Raw genomic sequence first — 19,224 nt, 5'->3', positions numbered from 1 at the left:
GATGCATTTTTTCAGTATTATTACTAATATAAAATATTTCACACATATAAGAAATGGATTGTTTTATATCATGCACAGACAATGAAACAACTAGAGGAACTAAATGAAAAAAAATTAACTCTTGAAAGAAGAAATTCTATGAAATTTTGTTTTATCATGCATGCTTCAAAAGATGCATGCCATGTCTATTGGTTGCAAATTCATGTGATGACAAGAGAATTAATTCAGTTGGGTTGACACTTGCTCACTATCTTTCACTAAATATAGTGGGTGACCTCTTTGTGACGGCGGAGAATGTCATATTTTAAGATCTATCGAGGCATGGCGTCACAAGGCCCAAAACCAAAAACGGGTCGAATGACCCTCAAGTTAGGAACCGACCGACCTATCGATTGAGTTGAGACTGTTGGACTAACAAAAAAAGCACCATCAAAGTATTTGGAATATTCGAAGGAATCCGCCTTAATTAATCATATTTTATAATTAAAAATAATAAGTACACCTTTTCTCTCATAATGTCAATTTTATTTTCTAGTTGGCACTTCTAGAGAGATCCAAGTTATCGACAGAGATAATGTAGACCTGACTCAAATACACAATTATATATTTCACAAATTAGGCACTTACATGATGAACAAGGCCGCTACTTGCATATATACCGGATGTTCATTATATTTGAAGGCATAGCAAGCAAGCAATCATTCCTTTTCTTTTTGGGGGAAACACCGATATTGTCAATGGAATAGATAGAACATCAATTGAATCAGTACAATAAGAAATGCTAAGTTTTTTTACAAGGCGAACTGGCGGAATAAAGCATATATAGGGGATGAGCCTCTCCCAATTCAGTCCATCACTTTTATCAACTGACTCGTTGGACTTTACTGACTTCCAACACTAAATATACTCGGATGGAAAAGATTGCTGATGCCAAAATTGAATTGGCTGAAAGCTACTATAACTTTTTTTGATGGAAGAAAGGTACTATAACTAGTAACTGAAAGATGATCATAAGACTCGTGGATTGGCGGAGTGTACCTCTGTATTTTATTTCCCCTTTTCCTATATTTCTTAAAATTATATATTATATATTATTATTTAATATATGTACACGAACTCCCTACTGTTCACAGCAAAGAAGAAACGCAACGCTAACATATCTATAATAGGTAAAGGCTGAAGTTCAAACTACGAGGTGATACAAACATCAAAAATTCGTTGCCATGTAGTGCTTAATTCACGTTACTGTGAGCCGTCAAGATGGAACAAATAACCAATTTCAAAAATAAATGACAATGCACTAACAAAGAACGACAATTAGCCATGGTAGATTCCGTTTTCTGCCATTGTCTTCTCACCTTCTATCTCAGTGTTTTGGAACTGAAAAAAAAAATCATAAGACCAGCTGCCGTTATTTTCCCTCTGAGGTTACCTGCTGCCAAATAGTAGTATATACTAGGTACTAGTAGATTATTTTAGCGACTATATATACTAGTTCTGATTTTTTTAGAATACATACAACTCCGTAGTTCTTATTTTATTTGAGATAAGTATACTTTTTATATTTGTCTTGCAAAAAAGTACTTCTATATTTAGAATGTTTGCCATTTTTTCATCTTATTTAGAATGTTTAACTTTTTTAGATAAATTTAGAATATTTACTTTTTATAAACATTAATTAGAATGTTACTAGTTCCTATGATCTGTCAAATATATCACATCCTTTTTGAGGGGTAAATAGCACATCTAACCTTTTTTTAGACAAAAATAGCACATCTAACTGAGGCATTGTTCCTAAAAAAACTGAGGCATTTTTTGGCCAGCCTCCTGATTATTTATGATATAATGGGCCGGCCCCTTAAGCAAGGAGAAGGAAGCAAGCAGGCCCAGCAATGAGAAGCGAGGCCTCCACAAGTCAACATAAACAAAACCAGCCAATCCGCTATCCTCCACCTCCTCTAGGGTTTTAAGGCCAACTCCAACGCGCAACCCCATCTTGTCCGCTCGCGTCAGTTTGGAGGTAAACGGACGGATCAGGCCTCCCAATGCGCGGCCGCAAACGGACCGTCGTCCGTTTTCTGTCCGCTTTCGACCCATTTCCGACTCAAGTTTGGGCCAAATTTGCGGCCGAATGGACACGCGCGGACGGCGCGTGGCGCCTGCCCATGTCCTCCCCTGGCCCGCCCGTTGCGGAGACAGACCCCTCTTTTCTTATCCCCACCGAACCCCTTCCAGCCGAACCCCTCCACTCTCGTCCCTCCCCACTGCCCCCGACATTGCCTCTGTGCAGCTCGGTCGCGTGCTCGCCCCAACCCTAGTCGCAGCCCCCGTTCCCTCGATGCCCCGAGCTACCCAACCACGGCCACCTGATTTGCACTCCCGGCGGTCGGATTTGGAGCGGATCCGGCCGGACTTGAGCTCGCCCGGCTGCGGGAGGCCACGCCGTGGCATGGACTGGCCGGGCACCGGGCCGGAAGGCCCCGGCAAGGCCGCGTGCAGGTACTGATTCCTTCTCTGGCGGCTCGGATCTACACCTTCGGCGGTTCGCCGGCAGATACACGAACGGCCATCGGCCGGGCTCGTTGCTGGCCCAAAAGCTCGTCGGCGAACCGTTGCCACTCATTAAGTGCGATGACTGCCCAGAGAAGGTCTTGCGTCGCGTGTCTACAACGCCGGAACATCCCGGATGGGTGTTCATCAAGTGCTCAACCAATGGGGTATGTGCTACTTAGTTTCGGTTGTGCTCTTGGATTTGACTAGTTGTGCTAACTTAAATTTTTATTTTGTAGAATGGATGCAACTTTTGGTATTGGAAAGAAGAGTACATCGATATATTGATAGAGCGTAATTTAGTAGATGTTCGTGCACTTGTAGCTAGAATAGAGGCTAGAGATGAGACTAGTGCACTTGTTGCTAGAATAGCGGCTAGACATGAGACTAGATGCGAGGAAGCAACGTCTACTTCTTTATACTCGAAGAAGAAAGAAGCACGCAAGATCGAGCCTCCGCAGATCAACAATGAATGCATCGAGAAGGCACTAATCCAACTTACGGGAGCAGTTATAGAAGTTGGATATCTTCTAAAATGTCTTCTTGTGGTTCTTGTTTTCTTTGGTCTTGCTATTCTAGTTAAGATTTGGTGATGTGCTTCCATGTATCAAAAATCAATGATGAAAAATTAAAAGATGTGTTTGCGAAAAAATGCATGCGGACGGGATGTGGCCGAAATGCGGCCTTTCGTTGGGCGCACGGCCGGCGCATCCACAAATCCGGGTGGACACGGCCCATTGTCACCCCCAAACGGATGAAATCCGGACAAAGCAGACATCCATTTGGGGTCGCGCGTTGGAGTTGGCCTTACCACGCAGCCCGGACGTCTCCCTCCCCTCCTCCGTCCTCTGTGTGTGTGTGCGCGCGAGCACTTTAGCTTCTCTATACCGCTTCCAGATTGTTTTACCAAATCTGGCAGAACTGTGTCGAGTGGCATTTTTTCTATGCTAGTTCAGTTATTTGGATGCATGATCCTGACAGCATTGGTTCGCTTTTGTTCTAGGCAGCAACTAGGGCTGCCGATCTTGTTTGTGAGATGCCCTGAATAAGCTAAGCAATGCCCAATTTCCTACCGGAGTCAAGCACTAAATCTAGGAATACAAAATGCAGCAAAATTGGATTGCTTATTTGCTTGTTAGCTTATTAACCTAACTATGTATGGACGTCCAAGATGCAAAGCCCCTCAAAAATGTTGAACCCGACTCTGCTTGTGGATCTAGTTATTGTCTTAACCATCCACAATCGAAAAGATTGTTCACAGTTGCATATGGTAGCTGTATTTTGTGAGTCCTTCATACCCCTCGTGCTCTGAGTTTCAATCTTTGCTGAATGCGCTTCAACAAATATGGTCTTGTAGGGTAGAGTATCAACTCCCAAACCTTATTGTGGAAGCTATTACAAAAGAAAGTCTGTATGGTGCATTTGATAACGGGATCACTGCTGAACAGGTAATCATCTTAATCACACATTTCTACATGATTCATTGTTAGATAGATACATGCAGTTATGCTTTATTCTTTTTCTTCTTCAGATAATTTCATTCCTTCAGCAAAATGCCCACCCTTGTGTCATCGACAAAATACCACTAGTCCCAGAGAATGTTACAGATCAGGCAAGCACAGCAACCCATCCCTCATATACCAGACATCATCTGTTCAACGGATATAAAACTGAAGACTACCAATTCTCCGGTGCAGATTAGGCTGTGGGAGAATGACCGTAACAAGGTCGAGATGGTCCTGTCACATGTATACGAGGATTTTCCGAGCAAGGTATAAACCCTTCACCCACCAAACCCTGCCAGCTCCTTGCGGATGGATGGTACTTGGACACATTTGAAAACATGTACTCTAGTAGTCTGATTACCACTATACTTACATCTGGGTGCCGCTTTGTAAGCTACCAACTTATATGTTTCGAATTGGGGAGGAATTCGCCATGGGAGGCGGATACAAGCTCACACACACACACATGAGGTTCTGGCCGAAGCCACCAGTTCCTTCCCAGATCCACACGCAACACACGCCAACAGATATATCCTCGCGTACACCCTTAACAGGCCCAGTTCTGGCCTGCAAGCCACCAGGGAAGATGCCGGTCGCGAGTGGGCCAAGCTGCCGGCCCACGAGTCGAATCCTTGGCCTCGCGCGCTCCTGGTTGCTCTGTTCCGGTGCCTTGATTGCTGACACGCTTACTTGTGCAGGACATGTTTGAGCAATGCTGTGACCACGCCAGGGATAACAGGTACTTGCTGTGGGAGGACGCGAAGAAGATGTGATTGATAGTGAACGCGGAGTTCCACCAAGAAATGCGGGAGTTCCTGCGCAGGCAAAGATGATCCAAGGGAAGTGACCATCTTGGAGAGAAGAAAAGAAGCAACTTGTCTGAACCACACGCAACTTCATGTGAGGAAGGCCTGAATCCACCCACCAACCAGACAAGTCTTTTACAACATCCATTAGCACGACAAGTCTTTACAAGATCCATCACCAGGAGGCAGCGAGGCAGAGTGGTTGTCTGGTAGATGTTGAAATCATTTGAACTCGATGGTCGTAAATCGAGTGTAATCATATGTTTGATAGGTCCAGTCTGCAGTTTGTGTCATGCTAAGTGTAGGTCACAGAAGGTAGTGGATTATCCAGTTAGTCAAATCAAAATTGGATGAACTGTACGTGCTCCACTTCTCCAGTTCAGTTTTGCATGGAAGTCGCGTACAATTGTGATTGGCCTGTGTCAGTCAGTTTGGAACCATACAAGTTTGCAAAACCGCATCGGGACAGGATTGACAATTTTGATTTTCAGTGAAGTGGTTTAGTATCTTTTTAACAAAATACTTGGGGGTTTATGAGGATTCACACTCTGGTGTGTAGAGTTAAAATACAATGAGCGCTCAATTTGATGTTCAGGCGTAGGACAATATACATGTACCAAAGTTGAAATATGGCCTCACATTAAACGAGTGTTCAGTATAGAAACGAATTTATATTAAAAAAAATTGGTTTCAAATATTTGAACTAAAGTTCCACTTTTTGTTTGTTCACAACATCGAATGGCTCGTTGTGTTGACACAAAAGATATCGTGGCAATGGTCGTCAACTGAACCGGAGGCAAAACTGGCCGTCATACAACTGAACCGGAGGCAAAACTAGCCGGCAAAACCAGTTAACATGGTTGGTACCAAATCCTTCTGAGATGATATTGTTTCCATGTCATCCGCATTATGTTAACCTGAAAAATTGAAATAGGACTTTGCCTATAAATGTGTGTTTGGAAATTAGACTTATCCTTATTCTATATCGTATAGAAAGAGGAAGAAACACTTGAATATTAGAGTAGTAATTGTCATTGGTGACGATGCGAAAGGAAAGAAACACAAAGAATCTTTAATCTACACATAAAAAGATGGCCGATAAGTTTCCAATAACAGCAATCGATCAAGAGTGTGTTTCCTGCCTATTTTGTATCAGTACATGTTTCCACACCAACAACGGTTCCATTTTTAGATGGAAATACTCGTATGCACCAGGATTAGACCTCAATAAATATTTACCCTTTTCACCCCTCAATCCAAAAAACAGATTGGCCCATGAAAGATACCAACATATATATGCCCCCATACGCGAGCCTGTCATCCAAAGTTCATCGAGCAAACACACAAACACTGCAGCCTACCACCGGACTTATCCCACAACTTCATCAACTCTTCCCCTTGAAATGGAGAGTGTTCCAGTGTTGATTGTTGGTGCTGGGCCAGCAGGCCTTGCAACGGCAGCATGCCTTGGTCAATTCTCGATTCCTTATGCCATCGTCGAGCGCGAGAGCTGTAGCGCGTCACTCTGGCGCAACCGTGCATATGATCGCCTCAAGCTGCATCTCGCAAAGGAGTTCTGTGAGTTGCCACACATGTCATACCCTGTAGATGCACCAACATACATACCAAAAACCTTGTTTGTGAAGTACTTGGATGACTATGTTGAGTGTTTCAACATTCAACCAAAGTATCTCACCAGCGTGGAGTCATCCACATATGACAATGATGAAAAATGTTGGTCCATTGTGGCAACGGACATGTCAAAGTGCACCACAGTCAAGTTCACGGCAAAGTTTCTTGTTGTGGCAAGTGGTGAGAATAGTGCAGAGAATATTCCAATGATCCCTGGACTAGAAAACTTTCCAGGTGATGTCATCCACTCCTCAAGCTACAAGTCAGGCAAGAGCTACTCTGGCAAGAATGTATTGGTCGTTGGATCTGGCAACTCCGGGATGGAAATTGCTTATGACCTTGCGACCCATGGTGCCAATACATCGATTGTTATACGAAGCCCGGTATGTACACGCACTATATATTTTCATTGGGTACATGAACGCAAATTCTTAGTATAGTTACTAATAGAAGAGATGCAATTTTTCAGTGTTATTACTAATAGGAAGTATTTCACATAGAAAAAGAGATGGACAGTTTATATCACACACAAACAACTAAAAAACTAGAGGAACCACATGACAAAGTTTTAATTCTTGAAAGAAGAAATTCTATGAAATTTTATTTATCATGCATACTTCAAAAGAGGTGTGACATGTTTTGTGGTTGCAGATTCATGTAATGACAAAGGAATTAATTCGTTTGGGGATGGCACTTGCTCACCATCTTCCATTGAATCTAGTGGATAAACTCCTTGTGATGGCAGCGTATTTAATATTTGGAGACCTGTCACGACATGGCATCACAAGACCAAAAATGGGTCCAATGACCCTCAAATCAGAAACAGGCCGATCTGCAGTGATTGATGTTGGGACTGTTGGATTGATCAAAAAAGGCATCATCAAAGTAAGTATATCCTTGACATGACATAAATTTATAACATATGTTGATTTGATATGCCAAGTTATCAATGTATTTTTATCTCCTATAGGTTCAGGGGGGCATTAGTAAGATCAAGGGCAACATAGTTAAATTTCAATGCAGTAAAAGAATCTCATTTGATGCGATTGTGTTTGCAACTGGATACAAAAGCACGGCAAATATATGGCTCAAGGTAATATAGCTTGTGTTTGAACATGTCTGAGTTTGTTTTCTTGGTGTAACCATTATTAAATCTGCTAACAAGCTCTATGCTTTTTTAATCCAGAATGGTGAGAGCATGTTAAATGGCAACGGACTGCCCATCCAAAAATATCCGAATCATTGGAAAGGTGAAAATGGGCTCTACTGTGCTGGGTTAGCGAGGAGAGGATTAGCCGGTATTGCAGCAGATGCCAAGAATATCGCTAATGACATCAAATCTGTGATAGACTCTATGTCAAGTTAAATCATCTTTTACATGTAGTTTACCATGGCAAGCATGCTAGAAGGTTGATTCTTTGAGAAATATATCCATTATGTCACCTTTGTATCTAGCTTTTAGACAAGTAGATTTATGTTTATTTCAAGGTTCATATGTGCCCTGAAGAGAGATGTACTATTATACTATAATAAAGGGGTTTGTAATCTTATTGTGCAGAGAGATTTGTCATTTTGCTTGAACCTACCACTGTGTATTATATTTTATTTACTTGAAATTATATGTGCAAAAGGCATGCACTCAATACTCCGTTGTCTATACCAAAATCTCTTGCGGCATGTTTACCCCATCGGTGTATGAGGTAGTAGTCACATCAACCCAAAAAACCCTGCATAGTTCACTACATCCATTACAGTAGGTACCGTGGTGCTATTTAGTCTTAGAATGACACTAATTATCAATCCGTGCAACTACATGGGCTAGCTGACTTACTATAGATCATTAAAAATATCTGTGAACATATTTAGAAACTTAAAACTAAAGGTTAGAACACCATATGACGGAAAACTACTATGTAGAACATGTATTTGTGGTTACATGATACTGGTATCCTTAACTGTTGTGGACACAATTTGTTGTGCCCGAAGCGCAGGGTTTGCAGTATGCAGTAAGTTTTCCATCGGCTGAGATCCAAGGTACCCATCCGTGTAGTCTTGGATATAAATTGCTTATGACCTACCATGGTGTCAATACTTCGATTGTTATACGAAGCCTGATATGTACTACATGCACTGTATAATTTCATTGGGTACATGAACACAATTTTTTAGTATAGTTACCACTAGAAGAGATGCATTTTTTCAGTATTATTACTAATATAAAGTATTTCACACATATAAGAAATGGATTGTTTTATATCATGCACACACAATGAAACAACTAGAGGAACTAAATGAAAAAAAATTAACTCTTGAAAGAAGAAATTCTATGAAATTTCGTTTTATCATGCATGCTTCAAAAGATGCATGCCATGTCTATTGGTTGCAAATTCATGTGATGACAAGACAATTAATTCAGTTGGGTTGACACTTGCTCACTATCTTTCACTAAATACAGTGGGTGACCTCTTTGTGACGGCGGAGAATGCCATATTTTAAGATCTATCGAGGCATGGCGTAACAAGGCCCAAAACCAAAAACGGGTCGAATGACCCTCAAGTTAGGAACCGACCGACCTATCGATTGAGTTGAGACTGTTGGACTAACAAAAAAAGCACCATCAAAGTATTTGGAATATTCGAAGGAATCCGCCTTAATTAATCATATTTTATAATTAAAAATAATAAGTACACCTTTTCTCTCATAATGTCAATTTTATTTTCTAGTTGGCACTTCTAGAGAGATCCAAGTTATCTACAGAGATAATGTAGACCTGACTCAAATACGCAATTATATATTTCACAAATTAGGCACTTACATGATGAACAAGGCCGCTACTTGCATATATATCGGATGTTCATTATATTTGAAGGCATAGCAAGCAAGCAATCATTCCTTTTCTTTTTGGGGGAAACACCGATATTGTCAATGGAATAGATAGAACATCAATTGAATCAGTACAATAAGAAATGCTAAGTTTTTTTACAAGGCGAACTGACGGAATAAAGCATATATAGGGGATGAGCCTCTCCCAATTCAGTCCATCACTTTTATCAACTGACTCGTTTGACTTTACCGACTTCCAACACTAAATATACTCGGATGGAAAAGATTGCTGATGCCAAAATTGAATTGGCTGAAAGCTACTATAACTTTTTTTGATGGAAGAAAGGTACTATAACTAGTAACTGAAAGATGATCATAAGACTCGTGGATTGGCGGAGTGTACCTCTGTATTTTATTTCCCCTTTTCCTATATTTCTTAAAATTATATATTTTATATTATTATTTAATATATGTACACGAACTCCCTACTGTTCACAGCAAATAAGAAACGCAACGCTAACATATCTATAATAGGTAAAGGCTGAAGTTCAAACTACGAGGTGATACAAACATCAAAAATTCGTTGCCATGTAGTGCTTAATTCACGTTACTGTGAGCCGTCAAGATGGAACAAATAACCAATTTCAAAAATAAATGACAATGCACTAACAAAGAACGACAATTAGCCATGGTAGATTCCGTTTTCTGCCATTGTCTTCTCACCTTCTATCTCAGTGTTTTGGAACTGAAAAAAAAGTCATAAGACCAGCTGCCGTTATTTTCCCTCTGAGGTTACCTGCTGCCAAATAGTAGTATATACTAGGTACTAGTAGATTATTTTAGCGACTATATATACTAGTTCTGATTTTTTTAGAATACATACAACTCCGTAGTTCTTATTTTATTTGAGATAAGTATACTTTTTATATTTGTCTTGCAAAAAAGTACTTCTATATTTAGAATGTTTGCCATTTTTTCATCTTATTTAGAATGTTTAACTTTTTTAGATAAATTTAGAATATTTACTTTTTATAAACATTAATTAGAATGTTAGTAGTTCCTATGATCTGTCAAATATATCACATCCTTTTTGAGGGGTAAATAGCTCATCTAACCTTTTTTTAGACAAAAATAGCACATCTAACTGAGGCATTGTTCCTAAAAAAACTGAGGCATTTTTTGGCCAGCCTCCTGATTATTTATGATATAATGGGCCGGCCCCTTAAGCAAGGAGAAGGAAGCAAGCAGGCCTAGCAATGAGAAGCGAGGCCTCCACTAGTCAACATAAACAAAACCAGCCAATCCGCTATCCTCCACCTCCTCTAGGGTTTTAAGGCCAACTCCAACGCGCAACCCCATCTTATCCGCTCGCGTCAGTTTGGGGGTAAACGGACGGATCAGGCCTCCCAATGCGCGGCCGCAAACGGACTGTCGTCCGTTTTCTGTCCGCTTTCGACCCATTTCCGACTCAAGTTTGGGCCAAATTTGCGGCCGAATGGACACGCGCGGACGGCGCGTGGCGCCTGCCCATGTCCTCCCCTGGCCCGCCCGTTGGGGAGACAGACCCCTCTTTTCTTATCCCCACCGAACCCCTTCCAGCCGCACGCCTCCACTCTCGTCCCTCGCCACCGCCCCCGACATTGCCTCTGTGCAGCTCGGTCGCGTGCTCGCCCCAACCCTAGTCGCAGCCCCCGTTCCCTCGATGCCCCGAGCTACCCAACCACGGCCACCTGATTTGCACTCCCGGCGGTCGGATTTGGAGCGGATCCGGCCGGACTTGAGCTCACCCGGCTGCGGGAGGCCACGCCGTGGCATGGACTGGCCGGGCACCGGGCCGGAAGGCCCCGGCAAGGCCGCGTGCAGGTACTGATTCCTCCTCTGGCCGCTCGGATCTACACCTTCGGCGGTTCGCCGGCAGATACACGAACGGCCATCGGCCGGGCTCGTTGCTGGCCCAAAAGCTCGTCGGCGAACCGTTGCTACTCATTAAGTGCGATGACTGCCCAGAGAAGGTCTTGCGTCGCGTGTTTACAACGCCGGAACATCCCGGATCGGTGTTCATCAAGTGCTCAACCAATGGGGTATGTGCTACTTAGTTTCGGTTGTGCTCTTGGATTTGACTAGTTGTGCTAACTTAAATTTTTATTTTGTAGAATGGATGCAACTTTTGGTATTGGAAAGAAGAGTACATCGATATATTGATAGAGCGTAATTTAGTAGATGTTCGTGCACTTGTAGCTAGAATAGAGGCTAGAGATGAGACTAGTGCACTTGTTGCTAGAATAGCGGCTAGACATGAGACTAGATGCGAGGAAGCAACGTCTACTTCTTTATACTCGAAGAAGAAAGAAGCACGCAAGATCGAGCCTCCGCAGATCAACAATGAATGCATCGAGAAGGCACTAATCCAACTTACGGGAGCAGTTATAGAAGTTGGATATCTTCTAAAATGTCTTCTTGTGGTTCTTGTTTTCTTTGGTCTTGCTATTCTAGTTAAGATTTGGTGATGTGCTTCCATGTATCAAAAATCAATGATGAAAAATTAAAAGATGTGTTTGCGAAAAAATGCATGCGGACGGGATGTGGCCGAAATGCGGCCTTGCGTTGGGCGCACGGCCGGCGCATCCACAAATCCGGGTGGACACGGCCCATTGTCACCCCCAAACGGATGAAATCCGGACAAAGCAGACATCCATTTGGGGTCGCGCGTTGGAGTTGGCCTTACCACGCAGCCCGGACGTCTCCCTCCCCTCCTCCGTCCTCTGTGTGTGTGTGCGCGCGAGCACTTTAGCTTCTCTATACCGCTTCCAGATTGTTTTACCAAATCTGGCAGAACTGTGTCGAGTGGCATTTTTTCTATGCTAGTTCAGTTATTTGGATGCATGATCCTGACAGCATTGGTTCGCTTTTGTTCTAGGCAGCAACTAGGGCTGCCGATCTTGTTTGTGAGATGCCCTGAATAAGCTAAGCAATGCCCAATTTCCTACCGGAGTCAAGCACTAAATCTAGGAATACAAAATGCAGCAAAATTGGATTGCTTATTTGCTTGTAGCTTATTAACCTAACTATGTATGGACGTCCAAGATGCAAAGCCCCTCAAAAATGTTGAACCCGACTCTGCTTGTGGATCTAGTTATTGTCTTAACCATCCACAATCGAAAAGATTGTTCACAGTTGCATATGGTAGCGGTATTTTGTGAGTCCTTCATACCCCTCGTGCTCTGAGTTTCAATCTTTGCTGAATGCGCTTCAACAAATATGGTCTTGTAGGGTAGAGTATCAACTCCCAAACCTTATTGTGGAAGCTATTACAAAAGAAAGTCTGTATGGTGCATTTGATAACGGGATCACTGCTGAACAGGTAATCATCTTAATCACACATTTCTACATGATTCATTGTTAGATAGATACATGCAGTTATGCTTTATTCTTTTTCTTCTTTAGATAATTTCATTCCTTCAGCAAAATGCCCACCCTTGTGTCATCGACAAAATACCACTAGTCCCAGAGAATGTTACAGATCAGGCAAGCACAGCAACCCATCCCTCATATACCAGGCATCATCTGTTCAACGGATATAAAACTGAAGACTACCAATTCTCCGGTGCAGATTAGGCTGTGGGAGAATGACCGTAACAAGGTCGAGATGGTCCTATCACATGTATACGAGGATTTTCCGAGCAAGGTATAAACCCTTCACCCACCAAACCCTGCCAGCTCCTTGCGGATGGATGGTGCTTGGACACATTTGAAAACATGTACTCTAGTAGTCTGATTACCACTATACTTACATTTGGGTGCCGCTTTGTAAGCTACCAACTTATATGTTTCGAATTGGGGAGGAATTCGCCATGGGAGGCGGATACAAGCTCACACACACACACACATGAGGTTCTGGCCGAAGCCACCAGTTCCTTCCCAGATCCACACGCAACACACGCCAACAGATATATCCTCGCGTACACCCTTAACGGGCCCAGTTCTGGCCTGCAAGCCACCAGGGAAGATGCCGGTCGCGAGTGGGCCAAGCTGCCGGCCCACGAGTCGAATCCTTGGCCTCGCGCGCTCCTGGTTGCTCTGTTCCGGTGCCTTGATTGCTGACACGCTTACTTGTGCAGGACATGTTTGAGCAATGCTGTGACCACGCCAGGGATAACAGGTACTTGCTGTGGGAGGACGCGAAGAAGATGTGATTGATAGTGAACGCGGAGTTCCACCAAGAAATGCGGGAGTTCCTGCGCAGGCAAAGATGATCCAAGGGAAGTGACCATCTTGGAGAGAAGAAAAGAAGCAACTTGTCTGAACCACACGCAACTTCATGTGAGGAAGGCCTGAATCCACCCACCAACCAGACAAGTCTTTTACAACATCCATCAGCACGACAAGTCTTTACAAGATCCATCACCAGGAGGCAGCGAGGCAGAGTGGTTGTCTGGTAGATGTTGAAATCATTTGAACTCGATGGTCGTAAATCGAGTGTAATCATATGTTTGATAGGTCCAGTCTGCAGTTTGTGTCATGCTAAGTGTAGGTCACAGAAGGTAGTGGATTATCCAGTTAGTCAAATCAAAATTGGATGAACTGTACGTGCTCCACTTCTCCAGTTCAGTTTTGCATGGAAGTCGCGTACAATTGTGATTGGCCTGTGTCAGTCAGTTTGGAACCATACAAGTTTGCAAAACCGCATCGGGACAGGATTGACAATTTTGATTTTCAGTAAAGTGGTTTAGTATCTTTTTAACAAAATACTTGGGGGTTTATGAGGATTCACACTCTGGTGTGTAGAGTTAAAATACAATGAGCACTCAATTTGATGTTCAGGCGTAGGACAATATACATGTACCAAAGTTGAAATATGGCCTCACATTAAACGAGTGTTCAGTATAGAAACGAATTTATATTAAAAAAATTGGTTTCAAATATTTGAACTAAAGTTCCACTTTTTGTTTGTTCACAACATCGAATGGCTCGTTGTGTTGACACAAAAGATATCGTGGCAATGGTCGTCAACTGAACCGGAGGCAAAACTGGCCGTCATACAACTGAACCGGAGGCAAAACTAGCCGGCAAAACCAGTTAACATGGTTGGTACCAAATCCTTCTGAGATGATATTGTTTCCATGTCATCCGCATTATGTTAACCTGAAAAATTGAAATAGGACTTTGCCTATAAATGTGTGTTTGGAAATTAGACTTATCCTTATTCTATATCGTATAGAAAGAGGAAGAAACACTTGAATATTAGAGTAGTAATTGTCATTGGTGACGATGCGAAAGGAAAGAAACACAAAGAATCTTTAATCTACACATAAAAAGATGGCCGATAAGTTTCCAATAACAGCAATCGATCAAGAGTGTGTTTCCTGCCTATTTTGTATCAGTACATGTTTCCACACCAACAACGGTTCCATTTTTAGATGGAAATACTCGTATGCACCAGGATTAGACCTCAATAAATATTTACCCTTTTCACCCCTCAATCCAAAAAACAGATTGGCCCATGAAAGATACCAACATATATATGCCCCCATACGCGAGCCTGTCATCCAAAGTTCATCGAGCAAACACACAAACACTGCAGCCTACCACCGGACTTATCCCACAACTTCATCAACTCTTCCCCTTGAAATGGAGAGTGTTCCAGTGTTGATTGTTGGTGCTGGGCCAGCAGGCCTTGCAACGGCAGCATGCCTTGGTCAATTCTCGATTCCTTATGCCATCGTCGAGCGCGAGAGCTGTAGCGCGTCACTCTGGCGCAACCGTGCATATGATCGCCTCAAGCTGCATCTCGCAAAGGAGTTCTGTGAGTTGCCACACATGTCATACCCTGTAGATGCACCAACATACATACCAAAAACCTTGTTTGTGAAGTACTTGGATGACTATGTTGAGCGTTTCAACATTCAACCAAAGTATCTCACCAGCGTGGAGTCATCCACATATGACAATGATGAAAAATGTTGGTCCATTGTGGCAACGGACATGTCAAAGTGCACCACAGTCAAGTTCACGGCAAAGTTTCTTGTTGTGGCAAGTGGTGAGAATAGTGCAGAGAATATTCCAATGATCCCTGGACTAGAAAACTTTCCAGGTGATGTCATCCACTCCTCAAGCTACAAGTCAGGCAAGAGCTACTCTGGCAAGAATGTATTGGTCGTTGGATCTGGCAACTCCGGGATGGAAATTGCTTATGACCTTGCGACCCATGGTGCCAATACATCGATTGTTATACGAAGCCCGGTATGTACACGCACTATATATTTTCATTGGGTACATGAACGCAAATTCTTAGTATAGTTACTAATAGAAGAGATGCAATTTTTCAGTGTTATTACTAATAGGAAGTATTTCACATAGAAAAAGAGATGGACAGTTTATATCACACACAAACAACTAAAAAACTAGAGGAACCACATGACAAAGTTTTAATTCTTGAAAGAAGAAATTCTATGAAATTTTATTTATCATGCATACTTCAAAAGAGGTGTGACATGTTTTGTGGTTGCAGATTCATGTAATGACAAAGGAATTAATTCGTTTGGGGATGGCACTTGCTCACCATCTTCCATTGAATCTAGTGGATAAACTCCTTGTGATGGCAGCGTATTTAATATTTGGAGACCTGTCACGACATGGCATCACAAGACCAAAAATGGGTCCAATGACCCTCAAATCAGAAACAGGCCGATCTGCAGTGATTGATGTTGGGACTGTTGGATTGATCAAAAAAGGCATCATCAAAGTAAGTATATCCTTGACATGACATAAATTTATAACATATGTTGATTTGATATGCCAAGTTATCAATGTATTTTTATCTCCTATAGGTTCAGGGGGGCATTAGTAAGATCAAGGGCAACATAGTTAAATTTCAATGCAGTAAAAGAATCTCATTTGATGCGATTGTGTTTGCAACTGGATACAAAAGCACGACAAATATATGGCTCAAGGTAATATAGCTTGTGTTTGAACATGTCTGAGTTTGTTTTCTTGGTGTAACCATTATTAAATCTGCTAACAAGCTCTATGCTTTTTTAATCCAGAATGGCGAGAGCATGTTAAATGGCAACGGACTGCCCATCCAAAAATATCCGAATCATTGGAAAGGTGAAAATGGGCTCTACTGTGCTGGGTTAGCGAGGAGAGGATTAGCCGGTATTGCAGCAGATGCCAAGAATATCGCTAATGACATCAAATCTGTGATAGACTCTATGTCAAGTTAAATCATCTTTTACATGTAGTTTACCATGGCAAGCATGCTAGAAGGTTGATTCTTTGAGAAATATATCCATTATGTCACCTTTGTATCTAGCTTTTAGACAAGTAGATTTATGTTTATTTCAAGGTTCATATGTGCCCTGAAGAGAGATGTACTATTATACTATAATAAAGGGGTTTGTAATCTTATTGTGCAGAGAGATTTGTCATTTTGCTTGAACCTACCACTGTGTATTATATTTTATTTACTTGAAATTATATGTGCAAAAGGCATGCACTCAATACTCCGTTGTCTATACCAAAATCTCTTGCGGCATGTTTACCCCATCGGTGTATGAGGTAGTAGTCACATCAACCCAAAAAACCCTGCATAGTTCACTACATCCATTACAGTAGGTACCGTGGTGCTATTTAGTCTTAGAATGACACTAATTATCAATCCGTGCAACTACATGGGCTAGCTGACTTACTATAGATCATTAAAAATATCTGTGAACATATTTAGAAACTTAAAACTAAAGGTTAGAACACCATATGACGGAAAACTACTATGTAGAACATGTATTTGTGGTTACATGATACTGGTATCCTTAACTGTTGTGGACACAATTTGTTGTGCCCGAAGCGCAGGGTTTGCAGTATGCAGTAAGTTTTCCATCGGCTGAGATCCAAGGTACCCATCCGTGTAGTCTTGGATATAAATTGCTTATGACCTACCATGGTGTCAATACTTCGATTGTTATACGAAGCCTGATATGTACTACATGCACTGTATAATTTCATTGGGTACATGAACACAATTTTTTAGTATAGTTACCACTAGAAGAGATGCATTTTTTCAGTATTATTACTAATATAAAGTATTTCACACATATAAGAAATGGATTGTTTTATATCATGCACAAACAATGAAACAACTAGAGGAACTAAATGAAAAAAAATTAACTCTTGAAAGAAGAAATTCTATGAAATTTCGTTTTATCATGCATGCTTCAAAAGATGCATGCCATGTCTATTGGTTGCAAATTCATGTGATGACAAGACAATTAATTCAGTTGGGTTGACACTTGCTCACTATCTTTCACTAAATACAGTGGGTGACCTCTTTGTGACGGCGGAGAATGCCATATTTTAAGATCTATCGAGGCATGGCGTCACAAGGCCCAAAACCAAAAACGGGTCGAATGACCCTCAAGTTAGGAACCGACCGACCTATCGATTGAGTTGAGACTGTTGGACTAACAAAAAAAGCACCATCAAAGTATTTGGAATATTCGAAGGAATCCGCCTTAATTAATCATATTTTATAATTAAAAATAATAAGTACACCTTTTCTCTCATAATGTCAATTTTATTTTCTAGTTGGCACTTCTAGAGAGATCCAAGTTATCTACAGAGATAATGTAGACCTGACTCAAATACGCAATTATATATTTCACAAATTAGGCACTTACATGATGAACAAGGCCGCTACTTGCATATATATCGGATGTTCATTATATTTGAAGGCATAGCAAGCAAGCAATCATTCCTTTTCTTTTTGGGGGAAACACCGATATTGTCAATGGAATAGATAGAACATCAATTGAATCAGTACAATAAGAAATGCTAAGTTTTTTACAAGGCGAACTGACGGAATAAAGCATATATAGGGGATGAGCCTCTCCCAATTCAGTCCATCACTTTTATCAACTGACTCGTTTGACTTTACCGACTTCCAACACTAAATATACTCGGATGGAAAAGATTGCTGATGCCAAAATTGAATTGGCTGAAAGCTACTATAACTTTTTTTGATGGAAGAAAGGTACTATAACTAGTAACTGAAAGATGATCATAAGACTCGTGGATTGGCGGAGTGTACCTCTGTATTTTATTTCCCCTTTTCCTATATTTCTTAAAATTATATATTTTATATTATTATTTAATATATGTACACGAACTCCCTACTGTTCACAGCAAATAAGAAACGCAACGCTAACATATCTATAATAGGTAAAGGCTGAAGTTCAAACTACAAGGTGATACAAACATCAAAAATTCGTTGCCATGTAGTGCTTAATTCACTTTACTGTGAGCCGTCAAGATGGAACAAATAACCAATTTCAAAAATAAATGACAATGCACTAACAAAGAACGACAATTAGCCATGGTAGATTCCGTTTTCTGCCATTGTCTTCTCACCTTCTATCTCAGTGTTTTGGAACTAAAAAAAAAATCATAAGACCAGCTGCCGTTATTTTCCCTCTGAGGTTACCTGCTGCCAAATAGTAGTATATACTAGGTACTAGTAGATTATTTTAGCGACTATATATACTAGTTCTGATTTTTTTAGAATACATACAACTCCGTAGTTCTTATTTTATTTGAGATAAGTATACTTTTTATATTTGTCTTGCAAAAAAGTACTTCTATATTTAGAAAGTTTGCCATTTTTTCATCTTATTTAGAATGTTTAACTTTTTAAATAAATTTAGAATATTTACTTTTTATAAACATTAATTAGAATGTTACTAGTTCCTATGATCTGTCAAATATATCACATCCTTTTTTAGGGGTAAATAGCACATCTAACCTTTTTTTAGACAAAAATAGCACATCTAACTGAGGCATTGTTCCTAAAAAAACTGAGGCATTTTTTGGCCAGCCTCCTGATTATTTATGATATAATGGGCCGGCCCCTTAAGCAA

The 19,224-nt window shown here is 41.2% G+C and overlaps 2 protein-coding genes across 2 annotated transcripts; both read left to right on the top strand.

Moving 5' to 3' along the window:
* Nucleotides 1–4,730: 4,730 nt before the first annotated feature.
* On the top strand, nt 4,731–10,459 carry LOC141041854 (probable indole-3-pyruvate monooxygenase YUCCA10). The gene has a single exon (XM_073509371.1). The coding sequence runs from the start codon at nt 5,953–5,955 to the stop codon at nt 6,931–6,933; it is 981 nt and encodes a 326-aa protein (XP_073365472.1). The 5' UTR covers nt 4,731–5,952; the 3' UTR covers nt 6,934–10,459.
* A 3,830-nt stretch (nt 10,460–14,289) lies between these two features.
* Nucleotides 14,290–18,921, top strand: LOC141042136 (probable indole-3-pyruvate monooxygenase YUCCA10). The gene is made up of 4 exons (XM_073509693.1): nt 14,290–15,556; nt 15,825–16,058; nt 16,144–16,266; nt 16,360–18,921. Exons 1-4 carry the CDS (start codon nt 14,633–14,635, stop codon nt 16,537–16,539), a joined length of 1,461 nt encoding a protein of 486 aa, XP_073365794.1. The 5' UTR covers nt 14,290–14,632; the 3' UTR covers nt 16,540–18,921.
* Nucleotides 18,922–19,224: the final 303 nt, after the last annotated feature.

This window comes from Aegilops tauschii, chromosome 2 (genome assembly GCF_002575655.3).
Source record: "Aegilops tauschii subsp. strangulata cultivar AL8/78 chromosome 2, Aet v6.0, whole genome shotgun sequence".
NCBI classification, from domain to species: Eukaryota; Viridiplantae; Streptophyta; class Magnoliopsida; order Poales; family Poaceae; genus Aegilops; species Aegilops tauschii.
The sequence above is the reverse complement of the archived record's forward strand: the minus strand, read 5'-3'. Positions and strand labels throughout refer to the sequence as shown.

Coding starts and splice junctions, on each gene's coding strand:
- LOC141041854 (XM_073509371.1), top strand. CDS start 5,953: ATGGCCGATAAGTTTCCAATAACAGCAATCGATCAAGAGTGTGTTTCC.
- LOC141042136 (XM_073509693.1), top strand. CDS start 14,633: ATGGCCGATAAGTTTCCAATAACAGCAATCGATCAAGAGTGTGTTTCC. Junction 16,059..16,143: donor TCAAAAAAGGCATCATCAAA/GTAAGTATATCC, acceptor TATCTCCTATAG/GTTCAGGGGGGCATTAGTAA. Junction 16,267..16,359: donor CGACAAATATATGGCTCAAG/GTAATATAGCTT, acceptor TTTTTAATCCAG/AATGGCGAGAGCATGTTAAA.